General features: G+C 35.1%; 1 protein-coding gene across 2 annotated transcripts; it reads left to right on the top strand.

The window, feature by feature from the left end:
• The first annotated feature begins 1,460 nt into the window (after window positions 1-1,460).
• LOC125648824 (hemicentin-2-like) lies at window positions 1,461-20,388 on the top strand. Of its 2 annotated transcripts, XM_048875815.2 has the most exons (12): window positions 1,461-1,939; window positions 7,678-7,769; window positions 7,983-8,184; window positions 9,036-9,182; window positions 9,364-9,489; window positions 10,211-10,507; window positions 11,343-11,714; window positions 12,216-12,374; window positions 12,561-12,683; window positions 14,537-14,803; window positions 17,435-17,557; window positions 18,861-20,388. In XM_048875815.2, the coding sequence occupies exons 1-12, from the start codon at window positions 1,888-1,890 to the stop codon at window positions 18,962-18,964; spliced, it is 2,064 nt and encodes a 687-aa protein (XP_048731772.2). In that variant the 5' UTR covers window positions 1,461-1,887; the 3' UTR covers window positions 18,965-20,388. The 2 variants fall into 2 exon arrangements, with proteins under 2 accessions (XP_048731772.2, XP_056022777.1); XM_056166802.1 differs by lacking the exon at window positions 18,861-20,388 and having other exon boundaries at window positions 1,583-1,939; window positions 17,435-17,989.
• Window positions 20,389-22,361: the final 1,973 nt, after the last annotated feature.

Genomic DNA, 22,361 nt, shown 5'->3' with positions numbered 1-22,361 from the left:
ATTTATGCATGACAGACATGTAAATTTTGTCGGAATCTTTTTCAATGGTTATTGTAAAAAAAATCTTGTTAACAGTAAAATATTTCAAAAATGAATAATCAATGATGTGTTTCAAAATATTGAATCCAAGGGCAATGACTCTGTTTTCATTAAATTATTTATCAAGTCTATTTTGCGATAGATTTCCTTTATTTTTCACAAAAACTGTGTATAATTTTTAAAGAAACAGTTTCATGAAATTGTTATGAATACTAATATATCATTACATTTTTGTGAAATTTGGATGATGCTGTTTAATGAAAATTGCAATTTTCTGACGTTGATAACAGGTATAGTATGCTAATTGATAAAAAATTTATGAATACCTCAACATGCTTATTTTATGACTTTTATTTGTTACTAAGAATTATTATTTGAAAAATCAACAATCAAATATAAGATTGAACCTATAATTCTAATGGGGTGGAATTACCTTCAGATTATTTTTACTTCGCTTACAACATATACTCTGTTATCTGACCAAATAATTATAATTCCATTGGCACTAATTGAAACAGACTATAGCCTACCCGTAGTTTAATTCTTTTGTCCGTAGTCCGAGAGGGAAGGCACCGTATGTTCACCCCCTCCCGGCTTTGAAAGTGCTTCCAGTAGGCATAATAATACATTTCTCGTTAGGGGCTCAGGGTTTTTTCAGCGGGGAGTCGTACTCCTAAGATAGCTTGGCAATCGCTACCGTAGGGGTCAATTATAAATAATGGTTATGGCTGCAAACCGAGTTTGTTGTATTAATAAAAAAAAAGTTGTGAAAATATCTTTGTATACACACCATTATCTATTCTTTTCTTATCCTAAAATATACAAAACTCACCCAATATATAAAGCCGGAGAGAATGTATATATATATTTTTTAGAATAATTAAAGCTGTCAATTTGGGAGTAAAATATTTTAAATTCATGACCATGATGCTGGAACGTAAAAACACATGTACATTCCTAATTCGAAAAAGATCAATCCTTGATTTAATTTTATGAGAATAGAATAAAATTTTCTTGTGACAATTGCAACAAATAACCATTTTCTAATATGACAGGTGATATTTTAGTATTGCAATGCTATTTTACTCATTATTAAGTAATGATAGCCAAACAAAAAGAAATATAGCCGCAAAGCCAGCAAATAGATCACAGGTTGATATCTATAATATTAAGCTTAAATCAACACCGTACAACAAATACAACTACAGACACACTGAAGCCATATTGTTTCAGTATTGTTTGTACCTCGCTGACTTTGATCGCAGGCTTTGAGTTTAATGAATGTAAAGCCATTCTTCAAAATTAGTTTTCACAATGAAGATTCATAACCTTCTGTTAATCGTATAGTAGAGATCAAACATTTCATATTGCATCCTCTTTCAGCTCCGATGATAAAGTCCGGATTGCTTTTTCCTAGATCTTTCATTTATCAAACTCGATGTAAGACCTGATCCTCTTAATCAATGGCGAGGAATTCGGTGATTTAGCGCATGTACCGCACTGAAATGTTTTAGAGTGTAATTGATAAACTTTTGACTAATGCTTAGGAAATCAGCTCTTGAAGCCGACATCGTCGCTAGAGTGTGCTAGGCTATCGTTAATCGGGATTGGCCATTATTTTGGTAAATAAATAAGGGGGCTTCCTCTTATCATTCGTCTCAAAGCATCATGCACCGTTGTTAGGTAATGACCATGTTCCTCAATGAAACATGTAAATAGCTTGCTGTGTTTGGATTATCACCGCTCGAACATCCGGGAAGTTTTGTTCACCTCATCTTTTTCGGATCGGCCTGAGTGTATCAACATTTTTTAACTTTCTGCCGCAAAGCAAACTCACTCCTTTCAGCCATGTATCGCCTGCTACTCACTGTTCATTTTGTGGGAGTACTACATGTACGGGGTAAGTACACTCACAGCTACCCCTATGTTAAATGTATTTGGAATATGTTGTACCATGTTATTTATAATTGGTTTTCTTTTTGAAACTGGGGTTCAAAAGTTTAAATGACGACTCATTGATGAAGGAGGTATCCGTTTCTGATGCACTTTCCCCGGTAAGACGGGGCATATTTTGCGGTTGGTGAAAAGAATGCTATCTGATTTTTTTTATACCTTCATTATTGGTTTCCAGTGAAGGCTGAGATTTTCATCTGTTATTGATGATAGTGAAACCAAATTTTATTTTGTGAACCCACTTGTATCTATTCAAAGGTATTCATAATCAACGTACAGCAGCAGTAACCCAGGCTAAGTATGACATAACGAGCCTTTCTACCACCAGATCATTACACGTGGTTCTGATCATGGAATTCGCACGTTTGTTACGAATTTTGGCATATCGATGGACTTGAGACGTGTTTTTCTCTTTCATGATTCCCACAGACCCTATTGACCTGTACTGAACGCAAAAACCAAAACACTGACGATTGCTGAAGGTCGCTGTATGCGGTCTTATAATATCTAGATTGTATCAATGAGAGAAAAAGTGTCGGAACTTTATATCATTAATATTTAGAATATACCATTTCTAGACGCGTCTAGGCCCCAAAGCGTGTACAACTTGTGTAGAGATATTTATGCATGGTTTCCATTATTATGCAACAGTTATTATGTGCAAGAAAATTTATAGATAAGACTTGTTGGGGCGAAAAACAGAAGGTACATGTACATCACAGAGATCATTGAATAATGTTTACCCATGAGTACCGAGACATAAAAATACTTATTTGCTGAACCGAATAAACTAAATTCCTCACTGATAAGCTTTAATACAAAAAACTATAAATGTCTAGTTTTTATCTGATAAGTTTACCATATTATTCTGTATATTTGACTTTTGCTCTTGAACTTTTTCTAATTGACATATTTCAACACCCACGTCTCGTAAATTTACCTAATTTTCATTTTCGTTTAAAACAGAAGCGTAGCCTCGTTGTTAGACTGCAAGATGTTGGAAATAATTTAGCGTTATAACTATTCGTCAATGTATTTTTTATTATCCAATTTATCATATATATAGCAAGAATCCTCGGAGAACAACAGACCTAATTTCCTTTAACTGTTGGGCGTTTTCGAAATTCGGTTCTCTCTTAGTCATCACCTTATTATTTCCAGTATATGTGTGTTAATTCAGTAAAACTCGCTCCCTTTGATGCGATGCATAATTAGCTATGCAACAAAATGAGAGGAACGTATCATGGTACTTGTCGTATTAATTGGCCCAGGATTATTAGAGAACTAATTGCATGCAGCAAAACGGATATAGTGCACTTGCAATATTTACTACCAAATTTTATTACCACCCCCGTCATAACATGGGAATATATGCCGTGCAGTAGAGAGGGGCATGTTGTTCATTTGTACAAATCTTGCTTTGTGCTCTTGTCAAAAACTATTTGGCTTCTTGAAAGCTGTATACTGCACATTGGCTTAGTTTAACCCAGAATCGTAAACTGACTTTATTACATGTACAATTGATGCTGCTTCGGGAATATTGGAAAATTATATCTGATCTCGACACCCCACGTCTGGTCATAATATACAATATTCCTCCATCTTTATTACAAAATCTTGCTCATAAAATTGATGTCATTACCGCAGTCGGCAGACATTCACCATGTTTTTGATATTATAGATAATTAACTTATGAAAATAGCCAAACAAATATTGAAATTGATCTACGGAAAATTTACCGATAATGTGAAAAGCAGACTTTGCTTATATAAAAATTATTGGGAAGGTTGGATAGTATGCAATTAATGTACACTGTATAAATGCGACATTATATCATACATGTCAGACTTATGTTTTGTGCATCGTACTTGAAATAGTTCTTTTAAAGTATTCTGTGGAGAGTCTGAAATAAATCTATAATGCACACTAAATAGGCGACATTATATCATACTATCAGAATTATACATTGGGCGACATTGTATCATATATGTCAGAATTATGAAAATACATTGTGCATCGTACTTGAAATAGTTCTTTTAGAGTCTGAAATAATCAATAATGCACACTAAATTAACAATACACAATAACTCAGGGAAATTAGATCTTGACTGTGTGCTATTGTCTCTAATTCATATCCATGATTGTTAGTATTGGTCAAGAAGAAGCATAGGGCAATTTCGACTGAACATTTTCGCAAGAATTAGCAATAAATGTTCGAAGTTTACATTATCAAAACCAACAGATATTTTGCGTCGTGTAATTAATTACTTATATTCTTAAAAATAATAATAAACTGAAGCTAGCAGCCACTAACTAGCATCGTAGAAGCTAGGAGTCAAAAAGGAAATTCAACCTAGTTTATAGCGATTGGAATATTCTTGGTTTCCAAGGAGTGTAACTCGTTGTTCTTCGTAGACGAGTTAAATTTTATGGACATTTTTCAAATTTTTATGGTTTTATCGTAGACATGCTCTTTGTATAACTTTGACAAACCAACCATGCATTTAAGTCATGAAACAAGGATCCTTATGTGATACGACAAACTTAAGAATATCTGGTTTGTGTATTTCAATTCATCCTTTTCTGTAATTTGATAAAAACTTTTGAGAACCGCAATTTTAAAACGCGCGAATTCAGGATATATATAAGGTATGGCGTTAGTTTTAACAGACAAAGCAAGTTCTGAATGTTTTGAATTAAGATTGAAGGGATGTGCCTGGTGGCATTCTACTACTGGATCTGGCTCACGTTTGCTAGACTTAAGCCCTTGGCAGATGGTTTTACTATTTAACCACCGTTTAGGTGTGAAGAGATCATCTAGACCCCGTCATATGCAATAAAGATTAGCCTAATGTTTTTCCTCCACACGCGGTGTTTTGGGTATGATAGAATCGTTATTGTTTTAGAAATCATGTCATGTTTTGTCGGATTCCGTGTGAGAGGGAATGTAAAACAGGAGATACACGTGTAATATTTGTCACGTGTTTATAAGGATCGGAATCTGTATATGGTGAAAGAGTGATCATTTGAAGAATGTATAAATCCTTATCTATGTAAAAAAAAAAAAAAAAATAGATGCAGACATTTCTAGCTCTCTAGAAAAAAAAAGAATATTAAAGACATACAGTTTTTCTCCCCGAGAGCTTTAGGTCTGTAGCTAGTTAACAAACTAAATGACCGGACATCCGGCTGTTTCCGCAAGCTCCAACGAGCGAAAGTCTGGTACCGTTGTAATGCCAGAACGAGACTTACCAAAATATTTGTATTGAATCTGATTGACTAAGACGTTTAAAGGAATGAATCAAACTCCAAGACGTGTAGATCAAATGTTTCGACAAATTTAGTTGTCGGGGAAATATGTTTTGCCGTACCGCCAACAGGATATGGAAAGACTGTCCTGTACACCATTTTTACAAAATTATCATGGGAGACCATTTGTTGGAAGTATGACTCCTCTGTCATTGACATATATTTTAATTGGTAATTAAGGGCCATATATAATACATGTATAAGATCTCTGAGCATTGTCAATCTTGCTCGTTGCAGTTTACAGAAATAGTAGAGTGTTTGGTTGAACGAGGCTAACTAAATGTCAATCAGCCCAACATGTAATTAAATAATGTTAAAAGCAATGTATATTCTCTATCCAAATTACTTTGAAACATCTAACAGTGGAAAGAATATTTTGGTTTGGCATGACATTTTAGAGGTAAAATAGTTCACAAAATCAATCTATTTTCGTATCTTTCATCTAAGAACAAACCTTGCAATAAAACGAAAAATAGTGGGGAGCAGGTGCTTTGTGTTTGAATGTTTCAAAGATAGCAAACCCCTTTCAAGAATTTGCCACTCTGTTCATATAGTGATGATAAATGCTCATTCGTCATCATGTTCGCACGTTAGGTTGGGCAGACAGATTAAATACGTAGCGACTTACCAGTATTTGAAGGAAATCTTTTCTAAATTTCAAGACAGACTTAGAAGTTGATGTGCTCTTTTTCTTATAATCTTATACACCGTATCTTGTACAAGAGCCAATTAAACTGCAAACACGTACTTCCAGAATGTGTACTTTTCTTATCACGTCTCTCAAAATCTTCATAATTATACCCGTCATCCAGGAGGAGGATACAGAAAATTTTCAAAGGGGATTGTCATCGAAGATGGTACTTTTTTACGTCCGAAAGGGGAGGGAAGGGGTTGCAGACCCCAAAAGGCACGAAATGACCTTATTTCCCTCCAACCAAGGGGGAAGGTTGCATCCCCATACTCCCCCATTAGATCCGCCAATGCATCCTTCAAATCAAATGTTATGATGTTATTTAAATCGCGGTTGGATAATATTAACCTACGTGGTGTTTTAGGGTCATATTCCGACATCAGAGGCCTCCAAACAGCAAGGCGTATACACTTCGGTTTCCCGCTGAAGTCAGAGAATCTATTTCTGGGACTAAAAACAATTTAAAGTTTAACGGAAGAAAAAAATATGGTTTTCTTTATTACGTTTTTGAAAAATAATTCAATCCCATTGATTTAGTGTACAAGAGGTCTTTTATCTTAGCATTAATCTCCAGACAAATATTTGCGTAATGTGGTGTAAATTTTGATCAGAGTTCAGAGGCATTTCCTTTTTCTCACATGCACAAAGTTCATTGCAGAAAACCTTCGTGCAATATCTAAATAGTCGACAGTTTTAGGATTCTCTGATAAGAATTAATGTGTTTGAATTAGTGATGGGCATGAAAACTCTTTAAATAATAACATGGGAAAGAGGGGCATGCATTATACGTTTATTTTTTTATATAACACCAGACACGTTTTCTCGACCAAGAGCGCAAACGAATGGAATGATGAGGAAGAGAGGGGCGTGGAATTCAGTACACAATTGTGTCAATCATTTGAGACCGATTTCTGAGCATGCAAGTTCTGTTTACAAAATTGGTATGACTACGTAATTGGTCTATCTACTTATTTTTTTATTTGGTAAGTATGTGGTTTTCTGTTTGCTTATTGGTTACGGAAAACAGAAATTGCCAAAATGGCCATTATCAACAACTGCATGATGGGTGTGATATTTTATTGAGAATATGAAACTCCCATTTTGAATTCGTTATGACATATAGGCCTATATGATATGATTAATGTTGCATATATTCAATTAAGTAAACAAATTATCATATAATACATGAAATGTGTTTTCTTCACTGAAATGTTATCGAGAGAGAGAGAGAAAGAGCAAATACATCCTTCACATTATCTTATCCAACAATCTGTGCATGTTAAAGAAATTTCTTAGAATATTCTCCTCAGCTTGATTGCTAATTCCTGCCTGTCAGTTTAAATCAATAACTGACGGGTATTGTCAGCTTTTGCGAAACTGTATCCAATATTTTTTCGACTATCGCATCATAGATACTTCAAATTAAGAAAATTCGGATTATTTCACAGAAACGCTTCATATGTATACCATGATCATTTAGCAAGACTATCATACACTGTATCCCCCTTCCATTCCGGGGAGAAACTGTTCTTTCTATGAATGATAATACGATAAAAAATACCACATGACAATCCACAAATCAAGTCTAAGCGAGGTTGGTATTTGAAGTTTGATAGCAACTTTTCCAAATGATCAACCCTTAACGTTCTGTCAGTTTTGTAAAGCCATAGTTTTACTTTTCACAGCACAGTTAAGCCCTGCTGTTAACGTCACAGGGACCGCTGGGGGCCAGGCTCACCTGCCATGTTCTGTGAAAAATATCGGTCTGTATGAAACTGTAAGTATACATGCTACCAATGGATAGTTTTATAAATTACATATACTGGTTTCTTAAGGTATGTACATGTAACACATATAGAACCGCCAGTTATACAGCTATCGTGATCTGATATCTGAAATCAAAACATCAATTAATTTGATTTCATACATGAACTTATTTTGTAATTTGAAGCACTATTGTGGTCCAAATTGAAATACCTTTCTTTACCAGGTCCTATGGCAAGGGCCTTACCAAGAGACGATCTCCCACGGCATTAATGTGGTGGCCAGTGACCGGAACAGATATAAGCTCAAGCAAGAGTACGCTGACGATTGGGGTTTGACTATTTCAAATCTCAAGTCCTCGGATCAGGCAGAGTACCGATGCATGAAAGGGGCCACGCTTGTCCAGATCGTTAATCTTTGGATTAAAGGTAATAGAATGCCACCAGATCATAGATCAAATGTTTATCTTTGGGTTAAAGGTAAAAAAAAAAAAAAAAAGTCTCATGATCATAAGTAAGAATTGCCACCAGATTACAAATCAAATGTTAATTTTGGGGTTATACCATCCGATTACAGCATAAATCTTAATCTTCGGATTAAGAGGAAAAAAATGCATCCGGTCACAGACCAAATGTTAATCTTTGAATTAAAGGTAAGAAAATACTACCATCGCAGAACCAACTGTTAATTTTTGGGTTAAAGGTAAAACATGCCCTCCGATTAAAGGTTTTATGTGGGTGTAGGCGTGTGTGTGTGTGAGAAAATGATTGAATATTGTTTAACGTCCCTCTCGAAAATATTTCACTCATGTGGAGACGTCACCATTGCCGGTGAAGGGCTGCAAAAATTAGGCCTATGCTCGGTGATTATGGCCTTTGAGCGGGGGGGGGGGGTGTGCTTATCGTGCCACACCTGCTGTGACACGGGACCTCGGTTTTCGCGGTCTCGTTCGAAGGACCGCCCCATTTAGTCGCCTCGTACGACAAGCAAGGAGTACTGAGGACCTATTCTAACCCGGAATCCCCACGGGATTTAAGAAAATGATTATTGGTATTAAATTACAAAGAATGTTTATGATTGATAGTATACTCTGTGAAAGAGCGAAAACTGTGTACTTTTATATGTCAGTAACCTTTTCATGTTCAAACAACGGTTGGCACAACTATCAAAGTGATCCCCCAACGTAAACAGAACCCAAATATGAACTGAAGAAGAAGAAAAGAGGTAGAGATGATAATTTGTCTTTTCATTGAAATAAAACAGGTGCGTTGTTTTATAGCACCGCCTCGTATCCTGAACCAGAACAGGACAGTGAACACGTTTCTTGGGGACAAGCTCATGATTCGCTGCCAAGTTACGGGAACTCCTCTTCCAACCGTCAAATGGTACAAGGAGATATTAGATAATGGAGTTCGACTACTTGAAGGTCTGGAAAATTCAAGTCATAATTATTTCGTACCGGAACTACTCATCTAGTATATTTTAATAATAGCTTAAAATGAAATTTAACTTTAAACAATTTCTATGTTCAATTCTAAAGCATATGTATGTACTAACGATCTCCTAGAATTTTGGACAATTTTTCAAGTTGTATTTGTATTTTGTAGACCTAGGAACAACAGGCTCTTATTTTTCACTAAATGTAACACGTGATTCCGGGGGGATCTACACATGTCGGGCCGACAACGGAATTTCACCCCATGCAGACAGATACTTCCGTGTTAATGTTCAACGTATGATCATTTTTTTAAAAAAATAAAACAATATACAATTATTGCTGTTTTTGAGGTCAATACGATGATTTAGACACCTGAGGAGTACAATATTCACCGAGCCCGAAGGGCCCTTCGGGCTCGGTGAATATTGTACTCCTCAGGTGTCTAAATCATCGTATTGACCTCAAAAACAGCAATAATTGTTTTATTATATGATTAAATGATTAAAAAACTCTTCAAGATTGTTCTTTGCTTTAATTGTAAGTTCCAACGACCTATTTTTGGTCCTATGTGGAAAAAATAATTCCTTATGTTCACCTGGAAGGTCTATTTTTGGTCCTATGTGGAAAAAATAATTCCTTATGTTCACCTGGAAGGTCACGTGCAGGTAAACATAACGTAGTATGATTTCTACATTGTTGGATCTCAGCCAATTAGAGAGCTAGGAATTATTCAATCATATAATAAAATGAATTGTTTTGAGACTTTAAAATAAAAATTCATTATGTATCAAGATATATGGATTGAACGACAGGTATTTCCTATGCAAGTCCTCTCCATAAGTTTTGAGAATTTTTGTAATATACCAGTATGTATTGCATTATTTTCGATTTCTTTAAGCAAATTATCATGATAGATTTCAAGTAAAGTGATGTCGGGTCAGAATAACACGAGCGACAATATCAAAGTGTACAGTGTAAAATGACTGTGTTAATCTTCATGCCTTAACTTCTCACAGTGATGCCAATAATAACAGCCCCAAAACGGGTAGAACAAGAGCGTGGTAAAGAGGTGCGACTGCAGTGCATTGTGGAGGGATATCCACGTGGAAACGTCACGTGGTGGTATAAAGGGAAGCAACTCACAAAAGACTACCGAACCACTTTCAGCGTCTATGATTCTACTTCCCATACCGCCAGATACTCATTAATCATCAGTGCTCTGGAGTCTTATGACTTTGGAGTGTACACTTGCAAGGCCTCCAACAATGCCGGAACAACTCAGGGTCAGATAGAACTCTCTCAAATACTCTCAGGTACGTGTAGAAGTTTAGACCCTGCGCTAGTGGGCTCACAGTGTTGGATAATGGTTGCAACATTCAACAACCGTAATTCAACGTTAATCTTATGTTGAAGTAAATGGAGTATAAATTAACTCAATTTGTTCTAGACAGTTTTTAACAACAAACACAGAAAATGTCACTTATATATGCTACAATGATAAATCATTCTAGATATAATTTTTATATGAATTATGTTCAAGCTGCGTTAGATAACTTGTGTGAAAAATACACATTTTTCATGCGGACTATCGACAACGGTTAGAAAATTAAATGTCATCTTTATTGTGTCATAATTAGTGCTATCTAAGTCATTTCGGTCAAACGTTTGCACAAGAAGCATTTGATTTTGACGTAAAAGCTGGCCGTCAATTGGGGGTGGAGGTAAATAGACTTATCATGTATAGTTCTCAGACCAAGTTTTCAACGTTGAAAATTCTATTGAAATCTCATAAACTGTCCATTGTCGAAGACTCATTTTTAAATCAACGATAATAAAATATATTTGAAATACTGCATTCCGTATCAAAGAAAAACATTACGTGACAATTTCTCAAAATAATATTCAAATTTCAAATTCAAACGGTGGAACAATTTTAGATCGATAATGTAACACACATCACTAAATTCATAATGAAATAAAATTACATCTGTAATTTTACGAAAATAAAGAATGAAGATGAAGTTCAATTACTGGGTTTTATTTGCAATAACAATAACAAAATGTTGTGTATACTCTTGTAGTTTTGTTGTATAGCACCAAGTACACTTCTAGGTTCTATACATTATCAGTATCTAGTTTCAATTTTAGAGATCAAAGAGTCACGGTGTGAGAAGATGAGTGTTCGGAAGTGTCAAGGAGTTTTACAGTCAAATTTCACATTGCTTCCAAACAGTAAAGGGCACAGGAAACAGGAGGATGCATCTCTGGAGTTCAGCCAATTCTATCCAGTAATTCAATGTAGTAAATACATGCTGCCATTTCTCTGCGGAACATATTTTCCGCCGTGTGTTAATGACACTGTCTATCCCGTGTGTCCGTACCTTTGTGAACAGAGTCAGGGTGGATGTGCCTCTGCATTAAACAATTTAGACTTTGAATGGCCCTTTACGTGTATAGACTTCTACCATAGACTCAATGGAAGCTCTGTGTGTGTTGGAACAAGTGGCATAGAGAAAGTAGGTAAGCATTTATAACTTGGATAAGGGGATCGAGAATGACGGTCCAGAATTTCAAATAGTCATACAGGCATATTCCTCCTCATGGTATAATTATGTTTGTTATCATACTCCTAAGTTTCACAGAGGAAACATATTGAAGTTTAAAATGAAGACTGCACATTTCAAATAACATTATCAATTTTGACATCATATTAAAATTTAGCTAATGAAAATTATCAGATCTTGGGCGGTAGAAGAAATTTATTGTAATTTTTTTATATAAGCAATGTAACCAAGGAAATATGAAAAAGAAAACATTTATAAACTTTCTTCTGTATTGTAAAACTTATAAGCAGGTGGTTGTCCTGCATGAGTTACAGATTGTCAATTTTTTTTCCGGATTATGGTGGTCCATCTGTTAAGGCAAACTATGGTGAGTTTCTGTATTTTAGAAAGAAAAAAGAAAACGAGCGAGATGACTCCGTTAAGTATTATGCAATACAAGAAATTCTAACTTTTTCAGCTTCCTTTATAAAAATTACTGAATCAAGCGATGATCAAAATCTGCTGGAGGAAGAAAAATTAACATTATACTGCAAAGCCCTAGCTAACAGTGGATATCACATCAAGTGGTATAAGATTAGCAAAACGTCATATATTTCACGACCGGAAAAATCTGAAGGTAACTGTTTTCATCTATTCTGAGATATAAAGCTGTTTTGTTAACCCTCTTCTGCCAACAATCGAGAATTCATTTATCTGTGTTTAAAGATATCCTATCACAATACAACACAGACAGATATTCAAGACAGTTTGTATACATTTTGCATAAATTGGTCCTAAAATCAACAATCCTTATCATTTTCAGTGGGAAACGGCATGAATTATATAATAGAGAGCATAAATCGTGATGACGCAGGATTATACGTTTGTGAGGCGACGAATGAGAATGGAGTGATGGATTCCAGGAACATTACAGTCGACGTAGAATGTAAGATTTAGCAAAATTCCCCAACTTAACATAGAGACGAAATTGTGAATTATCGTTCTTTCCTCCATTGATAACAATCCCATCATTCAGTTTCACGCAAGAACATAAGAATATGTCCATTGCACTAATGTCTATGATGTGACATACATATACCCTTCTTGTACATAACATTTTCTGTGACAAGATTCAAGTGATTGAAGGACCTTCATGCACGTAAGGAGACGGTGTCGTCGCTTTGTGATATTTAGGTTGTTGTGTTAGTAGTTATTGTCCGAGAAAAGAAGAACCATCGAGCTGAAATTAGTATAATATAACCAATATAATAATTTTAATTGTCTGATGATTGGGTTTATTTATTGTTTATTGACCAAAGGAGCCCTGTGGCTCATAGGTACACTGTGTACAATACAGGCAAATGGCAGAGGATTCAGAATTATTACAATATGTAAACATATATTATCAGACAAATAAGTTTAGAAACTAATAAATCTAAGCAATGACAAAAGAAACCTCATTAATGACAGTTAAAGTAATTCCACCCTCCTGTGATGTCATCAGATTTTGCAAAATCAATGATTTATTTAGATTTATGCATGTTAGGAACATAAATTTTGTTGTAGTCTTTTCCTATAGTTATTGTAAAAAATCCTGTTAAGAATAAAATATTTCAAAAGTCTAAGTTATAGATGAATAATCAATAATGCATTTCAAAATATTGAATCCAAGGGCAAGAACTCTGTTTCCATTGCTTTCTTTATCAAGTCTATTATGCGATGATTTCCTTTATTTTTTAAAGACATTTTATATATTTTTGTGAAGATACAGTTTCATGAAATTGTTATGAATGCTACTATATCGTCATAACCAGTTTGTATGGAATTTTAATATCACTGTTTATGGAAAATTGCAATTTTCTGACGGTGATATATGAGTCTGTTCATGTACGTCTCACATCTTAAAAAGTGTGATGACCTATGTATTTTATTTGACAATTTGTTAGTTTTAACTCTAATGAATGGAAATAAATGCACATTTTGAACTTGTATCAGATAAAACTGCGAGCACTGAGTTACCTTAACAGATAGTGCTTCTCTTTGTTTTGTAGCTTTCACTAAATACTGATGTGTCTGTTCTTTTTATTACTTATGATGGGTCTGGCCTCCACGATTAGATACACACACACACACACACACACACACACACACACATATATATATATATATATATATATATATATATATACAAAAGATACAAATAAACAATCTTGATAGTAATTGAAAATAAAACATTTGAATTTATCGCTCTCCAAGATAGACATTGAATGAGTTCCTTCCTTAGAATTCTTTCCAATTTATATTCTAATACAATTACCACGAGGAAAAATACGGCCGTGAGTGCATCACGAGTCACGACAGGACGTGCTGCACACAACACAGCAATTGGACTTTTTCCGAAAGATACCCATACAAACCTTAACATCTTAAATACTAGTATATTGTAAAAATCCGTGCGATAATGACTATGATAAATACAAAGTGAGCTCGGGACGATTGGAGAGGTGAAACACTCTGGTCATAAAACTTTGAATGTATTATATGCACGTGCACCCGTGCGGTGGTTTTGCGATTCTGTGTACGACGAGTACACGGGTTTATGACCAATAAAACATTTTACGTTACCTCAAAGTTAAACTTTGCGTTGACTCGAACGACAAGGTATGAAAACCACTGTCCGTTAGAACAACCACGGCATGACCTAATTTTAAAGATTTTTTTCAGTTTTCCATAAATTCGACCCTGTCTGGAAGTCGTATCCAAACCCGACAATCAAACGATCTGTGATTTGTTTTTCAGTTGCTCCAAAAGTTCTAGTCCAAGCAGAGGTGGCATTGATGACCGGATTAGACATGGGACTTAAGTGTGATGTTTTAGGAAATCCACCTCCAGTTGTTTCTTGGACCAAAAACAACATTGAACTTAAAATTGGACGAGAAATGCATAGCAAATACTCGTATTCCTATACATTAAAGATAACAAATATGAGTGAAATTGACTTAGGAGAATATACTTGTTCAGCGTTCAATATTTTAGGAAATGATGTTGGAGTAACAACAATCAAAGGTAAGTACTTTAATATATTGTATATGTTGATATTCTCTTTTTGTGAACCACAGACAATGTACGCACTAGATTCGATTTCATGTCATGTTCAGATTGGTCTGATTACTGTCTGCCACTAGATCGCCAGCCAAGGAATACATCCATTGAAAATTAAGGAGCCATTAAATCACTGTTATCGTTTTGAACCACTGATTTAATAAAATTGATGGCCGTCGTTCAAAACATGTCACAACAAAGCCGAAACGTCGTTTAATTTGTCAACAATACACTTTTCCTCGATATTTAAAAAAAACACTGGTCCATACAAATTCTTTTGCACATTTGACTGAATGTAATGAAGTTTTGGATACTGTGATGTATATCATCAGTCGTCAAACTCAGAGAAACGCCGTTTCAGAGCGATGCCAGTGACCCTGGAATGATTCGTGTTCAATATATGGCTATTTTCAGGCTTGGTATCATCTCATTTTATTCTGACAATCTATACACAGTATCGAGACACAAAATGTTTCTTTCATTTTCAAGGAATATCAAATTTATCGTCGCATGGTCAGAATAGAAAGAGTTTGAAACGATGCTCCAGCCTACGAGATATTTATGAATTCCTTGTGGTAAAAGAATTAAACATTTTTACCCTTGAAAAGGGCACAAGTTTTACTTTGTACATATCTGGTGGAATGAAATAAAAGTCGAGCAAATAGGGTTAGGGGTTGGGAGGTAAAAGAGATTTACCTCCTTCCCATCTTGGTAAAATCCATAAACCGATTTTCATACCAATAATGAATAAGATGAAACGACGATTGAATCAGAAAAATGTAGATTTTGACTAAGAAAGTGATTCTTTACAACTGCTCGTATATACAGAAAAAACAAATGGACAGACAGAAATTAATCATGGCAGTTTGGAGATGATGCCAATATTTCTCACTTTTCACACTGTTGTGCAGACGCGATACTTAAGCTATCTTGTGACAACCGTTAGTAAATCTGATTCAATCAGATCTAGAAAATCATCTGTCCCAGATAATTCCGGCTATAGTCATTACTAGTCCAGCTTGTTGATTTGATCGTCCTATTCTTCTATTTCTCTTAGGTTACTGGCTGTCCCTATTTAGTATTACTATTGAACGCTCTCAGAGTTTAAAGTTTTTAATTGCTTGAAAAAGCGAAAATACCGAACAGTAATCAATCTCATAATTCCTATAGAGAATACAAATTAAGAGTAGGACAAACACGAATACCAGAGGTGGGATCAGGAGCCTAGGAGGATTAAGCATTCCTTGTTAACTGGTAACACCTGCCATGAGCCCTCTATCTTGATCAGGTAAACGGAGTACGATGAACAATTGGTATGAAACACGTTAGACAACATTCGTCCGAATGACATGTTGAATTGTATTTGTAAATTAGATCGTTATAATGATCATATACTGACTTTAAACGAGACTGTATGACCGGTCAACAGGGGATGCTTACTCCTCCTAGGCACCTGATCCCACCTCTCGTATGTCCAGGGGTCCGTGTTTGCCCAACTATCTATTTTGTATTGCTTGTAGGAGTTATGAGATTGATCACTGTTCGTTATCTTCACCTTACTGTTGAAACCCCTGTAGCATCAACCTATTTATATATTATTATATCTAGTGATCAGTCATTCAAAAAATTACTTTGTTAAACACCACTCTGATTCTACGCAAAAATACTCTGAAGTTGATACAAAAAAGATGCTAGAGTTCCTCATCGACAAAATCTTCGTAGTCTTTGTCGGAGCGGGTTTGAATCCCGCTCGCGCTGGTAAGTGAGAAAGTTTCCTAGTTTACTTTCGGAAGGTCGGTGGTCTCTTCCCAGGTACATTGTATCTGGATTCTCTCTTCCACCAATAAAAACTGGTCGCCACCAGATAACTGAAAAATTGTTCAGTGTGGCGGAAAACATCAATCAATCAATCCAACAGTCTGTTGGAATTCCTATGGGCACGAATTGTGCTCCTTTGTTTGCTGACCTGTTTTTATACTCTTACGAGGCAGAATTTATTCAAAAGCTTCTACATTCATGAGAAGAAAAAATTCTCTTGCTGTGGCCTTCAACTCGATTTAGATATATCGACGTAACTAGTCTGATTTAGGGTTGAGAAAACCTTGCAATTGGTGTGTAATAAGAAAGCCTTTGTACGATTGTCATAGAGATCCGCCGCATTATCATGCACTATGACAAGTCAGTGTCAACAGCAGGATCTTAAACACACCTTACAATTAGATTGAATAAAACGAAAGGATCACCGTGCTGGTCCCGGAACATCACTCTGCTATCATATGTTCATACGCCGCAAAACGATGCGATTCTGGGATAGAAATTATTGTGCAGGATTGATTGGTTATGTTAGCATGGCATTTATAACTTACCATGCTGAAAAGGGATTGTTTGTCAAGTGATGATAATTTGTAACACCAGAAACATGGAAATGACAAACAAATGCAGCATTGTTTGAGTTCATATTTTCAAATGAAGCAAAATTCATCCTAAAAATGCATGTAGATGTATTTGTAGTCTTTGTAAGGACAACTGTCAATATGAATAATGTGACTGAAATGACACTGGTATGTATATAGGAATAATTTCATCTCGCTTTAGATTATGGCAAGCCAGTGTCGACAACAGGGTCCTCAGATGTAACTTCCACAATAGCCACAACACAAGCAAGAAGACCAACAGCGGAGCAATCTAGAGATAGTAGTACGTCTCCTGTAGCTGAAGGTAAGTTCCAATCTCTAACAGGGAGACCAACAGCGGAACAATCTAGAGATAGTAGTACGTCTCCTGTAGCTGAAGGTAAGTGCCAATCTCTAACAGGGAGACCAACAGCGGAACAATTTAGAAAAAGTAGTACGTCTCCTGTAGCTGAAGGTAAGTTCCAATCTCTAACAGGGAGACCAACAGCGGAACAATCTAGAAAAAGTAGTATGTCTCCTGTAGCTGAAGGTAAGTTCCAATCTCTAACAGGGAGACCAACAGCGGAGCAATCTAGGGAAAGCAGTACATCTCCTGTAGCTGAAGGTAAGTTCCAATCTCTAACAGTGAGACCAACAGCGGAACAATCTAGAAAAAGTAGTACATCTCCTGTAGCTGAAGGTAAGTGACAATCTCTGTCATGCATTAAGTGTTGTAAACATTTTACTGGACATCTAAGTAAATGATAATTTCATAAACAACACTGTCTCTTTCCTAAATAGCAATTGCACGCAATATTTCTGCATAGAAGAAATGTACGTATGTATAGAAAGTTAGAGAGAGAGAGAGAGAGAGAGAGAGAGAGAGAGAGAGAGAGAGAGAGAGAGAGAGAGAGAGAGAGAGAGAAGTAATTCATCGCCTACAGTCGCTGGTGTCGGACTGGTTCTTTATTTTTCTTCAGTCATACACTAGTATGGCAGCAATGCAGTCAAAAACTTCATGTGTCATTTTCAACTTTATCGCATACATCTTCTATTGTATTCTTTTTTGAGTCTCATAGATTAATTTTACTCGTAAAATGCAATTTGATTGGTTCATTTGATATAGAAAGTAAGTTTTTTGTCATTAATCAAGTCACACCATATGATGTTATAGGAATGCTGTCACAATACTGTTGACTCCTCTGTTTTCAGTTTGTTGCTACGGCAATAATGCTTCATATCATATATGATTCATATTTCCTTTTTAGATTATTCATCAAATTACATCAAATCGGGTTTTTTTTTCAATCTTAAGGAATGAAAGTAAATTCTATTTATTTGATACGATATAAAGTAATTTGGGACAGTTTGCACTCTTTTTCGCGCTTTATAATGCGTAATCTGCCTCAGCGTACATGTACCTTATATCAAATAAGATTAGTAGAAATTACATTTTATTTCTGAAATTTAAAAGTGTAGGAAAGAAAGATTCTTAAGTAAATTCCAGTCTTTTAAAAATCTTTGAAAGGAAAAAAGTGGAAATAATAATTCTATAAGTGAAAATCTTAAAATTCTGCTTTGATAATCCTAGTCTAATTATATTCACAATATATTTTCATTCTTTTCAGATAAATCAGGAGAAAGTCAAGCTGTCTCTCATCGATGTCATGTTCCATATTTGATTTTGTCGATATCTTTAACATTATTTATAATGTTTATATCACATCATTAGCATTTCTAATTTCACAAATATATTCCTTAAGTGCCATACGTCTGATATTTCGTCCCTACTTTTGCAAAACAAATGATGAAGCCAACTGTGAACATCATTTTTACACACTTACTAGTAATCTCCCTTGTTATCCGCTAGGTGATATTTGAAGTCGTGCGCCTTTTCCCTGTTTGATATGTAGAGGTTCATGAATACTAAAACGTTTCAATTATGACGTGAATTTCGTTTTTAGAAAATACATGACAAAATGAACTGTGACGCTCCACACCAGCATAATTCACAAGGCGTGTTAGCGTGAACGTTTCATGAAAAGTATGTACCCGTGAAGCAGTTCATCCCCTTATGTATGAATTCAATTTTTATATTTACGTTTATTATACCCCCCGCAACAAGTTGTGGGGGGGGGTATACTGGAATCGGGTTGTCCGTCTGTCTGTCCGTCCGTCCGTCTGTCCGTCCGTCTATAGACGCAATGGTTTCCGGGCTCTAAAGCATTATCCTTTCCACCTACCGTCACCATATTATGTATATGGACTAACCATGGGATGAAGATGTTCCCTATCGATTTTGGGGTGCAAAGGTCACGCGCACTGGACATCGAAGTAGCAATATGGTTTCCATTTAAATTCTTTAATGGCTTTTTTCATCGCATGGAGATGTTGTGTTCCTAGATACCTTTTGGATCATAATACTGAAGTTTTGCCTATTACCAACACCCTTTGGGAGATTGGGGTAAGCGGGGGGTATTCTTAGTGAGCATTGCTCACAGTACCTCTTGTTTCTGTTTGAATTCCCAGGCATCAACATAGAGTATTATATTTACCAAGATGCATACGCACATTTGCAGCGCATTCATGAGATGATAGCATTACAGTTGGTAAATATACCGAAGACAAAAACATTGGAAATGTAAAGACATGTAGCAAACGTATATATACGATGATTTAGATGCGAGTTAGAAGCACACATTCACAGCATTCATTCGGATATCAATCTAAACATGTGTCCATAGTGTTTGAGGATCACTGTTGTGTCATTTTAGTTTTCTTAATACTAGTATACGTAAGAGTTTTTAAAAAAAAAAATATTTGTACATATATACATACTTTCCTTTATATGTTCAGATAGACAAATATATCCATGATAGATATTACCTCGATGATTGAATGTCTTCCAATATTCATTTCATTACAGTACTCTCAATCAAGGTCATTGTAATCATTTTATATGTATCATCAGTCCACTGAAAAACATTATAAGTATTGTATCAATGGTGAGAGATATTTTTAATAATTTTTAACCTATTCCATTCTGTCGGATTTCTCATTGATGTATGTATGTATTTATATGTAAATATAAGATCGCATTGGTATGTATGATACGCCCTTTATCATATTTTGAAAATAAATAACTGATATAACCTACTGTATATTTTGTTATGATCTTGAAGTTGTGTTGAATGGACATCGTTATTTTGCAAATAATGCCTTAAACCTGATTTATAAGAAAACCCCTAGAAACATGGTCATAAATTCTGGGAGAATGGTCACGGTTGATTTTAGAGTCACTAAGCTATACATTCAAAGATTATTATAAAACAGAGGCTATAATATCTAGTCTTAAAACGAGAGATTTCAAACAGTTTGCGTCCAATCGAAACAAATCCAAGTGAGAAAGAGCACTATTGTTTCTGAAATCCATATTAAAAAATAGTTGAAAGTGATAAGTGTGACCTTTACAGAAATTCTTAAAACATTGGACCCAGTTGATCTCAACTTCTGGTTTACTAAATAAGAGATCAAGGGCAATATTACTACGATAAAGACTGGATTTAATTCTGGATAAACCGAAAGTGTAATTTACAGCTTGAAATCGTCCTCCTGTATTAAAAGTTGCTGTGAATTGTACATCAGCAACTCAACTGGTGCATTATTCTTTTATTTCGGAAAGAGTTTTGGGGTAAAAAAAAAAAAAAAGATCTTGGAAAAAAGTATTTTATAGGTTTTATGAAAGAAATCACATTGAAATGCAAAATGAATTCAATTGATGCAGTGGCTGTAAGAATGCCAGTATAGCATTGTTCAGTCATGAAAAACTACTCTTGCATTGTATTCTATCACAATCGATTGTCTGTTTGCGTCACTATCAACCAAGGAGCTGCACAAAAGGCGTGGTTTTGATCCCTGTCATAGATTAAACAAGGAAGATTTATTGTTGCTTCTTGTGGACGTGGTTTTGTAATGTCAAAGATGCCATGTCTGTTTGAATATTCTTTTTACAACCAGTCTGGCACTGTGTTTTTCTAGATAGCAACTTTCCATTCTCAGCATGGCTTGTAGTGTGATACTTTCCCCAATGTTTATGATAAGGGGAATAATCAGGTATCGTACACCCAAGCATACTTTAAAAACCGTATATATATATATATATATATATATATATATATATATATATATATTAAAAAATGGAGAAAGGAAGCACAGATATGTTTTGAAAAAGAACACAAAACATCCTTACATTCCGGTTGTAGATGGCCACTGATTCCCATTCTTTATTATTGCAACAAATGTAAATTAGTAACGAACTGCTTATCTTTACAGTATTAAATATTTAGTTCTCAAATCACAGGAGTTCGAGGTTTTATTAATCAAATTGAAATATAAATCTGGAAAAAAATATCCAACGTCTTCTATAACATCCTGGTGTTTTATATAGAAGACGGTGGATAATTTTTTCCCGGATTTTTATTTCAATTTGATTAAAGAGACACTATATACAGCTCATTTTGCGCAAAAATCATAAAATGACAATTTTCCCAGGGCTTTCTCAAATTTTGTGGCATAGTTGAATGCATAAACTTTGCGAAAATAACATTTCTAAAGTTGAAAATAATCATTTAAACGCAAAAATTAATACTTTTTGACGGCCCTTTAAATACATTGAGACTCCTCCTTATTTGTCTGCAGACGCATGCGCACAGACGGTAAACAGTACAGCATGGATAAACCCAAAATTTGGACATATTATGCGAAAAAAGGGGTTAAAATAGAACGAGATACAGCTCCTACGGATACAATTTATCTGAACACGTCACGTGCATTGTTTGGTCAATAGGGACATGCATAGAAGGGTTTTCGGTAGAATGATGATTTATAATTACTTAATTATAAAAAGCAAGGAATACTCCCATTCTTGAAAAGCGAATGTAGACCCCATAATGGTATCTGAATAAGTTTCTTGTAAATCACGTGATGTAAAATGTCCGAGTTGTCATGAAGAGACCGTTGAATTTCGGATGATATTCAAAGTGCAGATGAGAGCAAATTGATGCATTCAAATTTTGTTATAAATTGTCAGTATCGAAACATGCATGGTTTTTATCATTTTATCCATACGC

The sequence above is a fragment of the Ostrea edulis genome, chromosome 5 (assembly GCF_947568905.1).
Source record: "Ostrea edulis chromosome 5, xbOstEdul1.1, whole genome shotgun sequence".
NCBI classification, from domain to species: Eukaryota; Metazoa; Mollusca; class Bivalvia; order Ostreida; family Ostreidae; genus Ostrea; species Ostrea edulis.
The sequence above is the reverse complement of the archived record's forward strand: the minus strand, read 5'-3'. Positions and strand labels throughout refer to the sequence as shown.

Coding starts and splice junctions, on each gene's coding strand:
- LOC125648824 (XM_056166802.1), top strand. CDS start 1,888: ATGTATCGCCTGCTACTCACTGTTCATTTTGTGGGAGTACTACATGTA. Junction 7,770..7,982: donor ATATCGGTCTGTATGAAACT/GTAAGTATACAT, acceptor TTTCTTTACCAG/GTCCTATGGCAAGGGCCTTA. Junction 8,185..9,035: donor CGTTAATCTTTGGATTAAAG/GTAATAGAATGC, acceptor GTTGTTTTATAG/CACCGCCTCGTATCCTGAAC.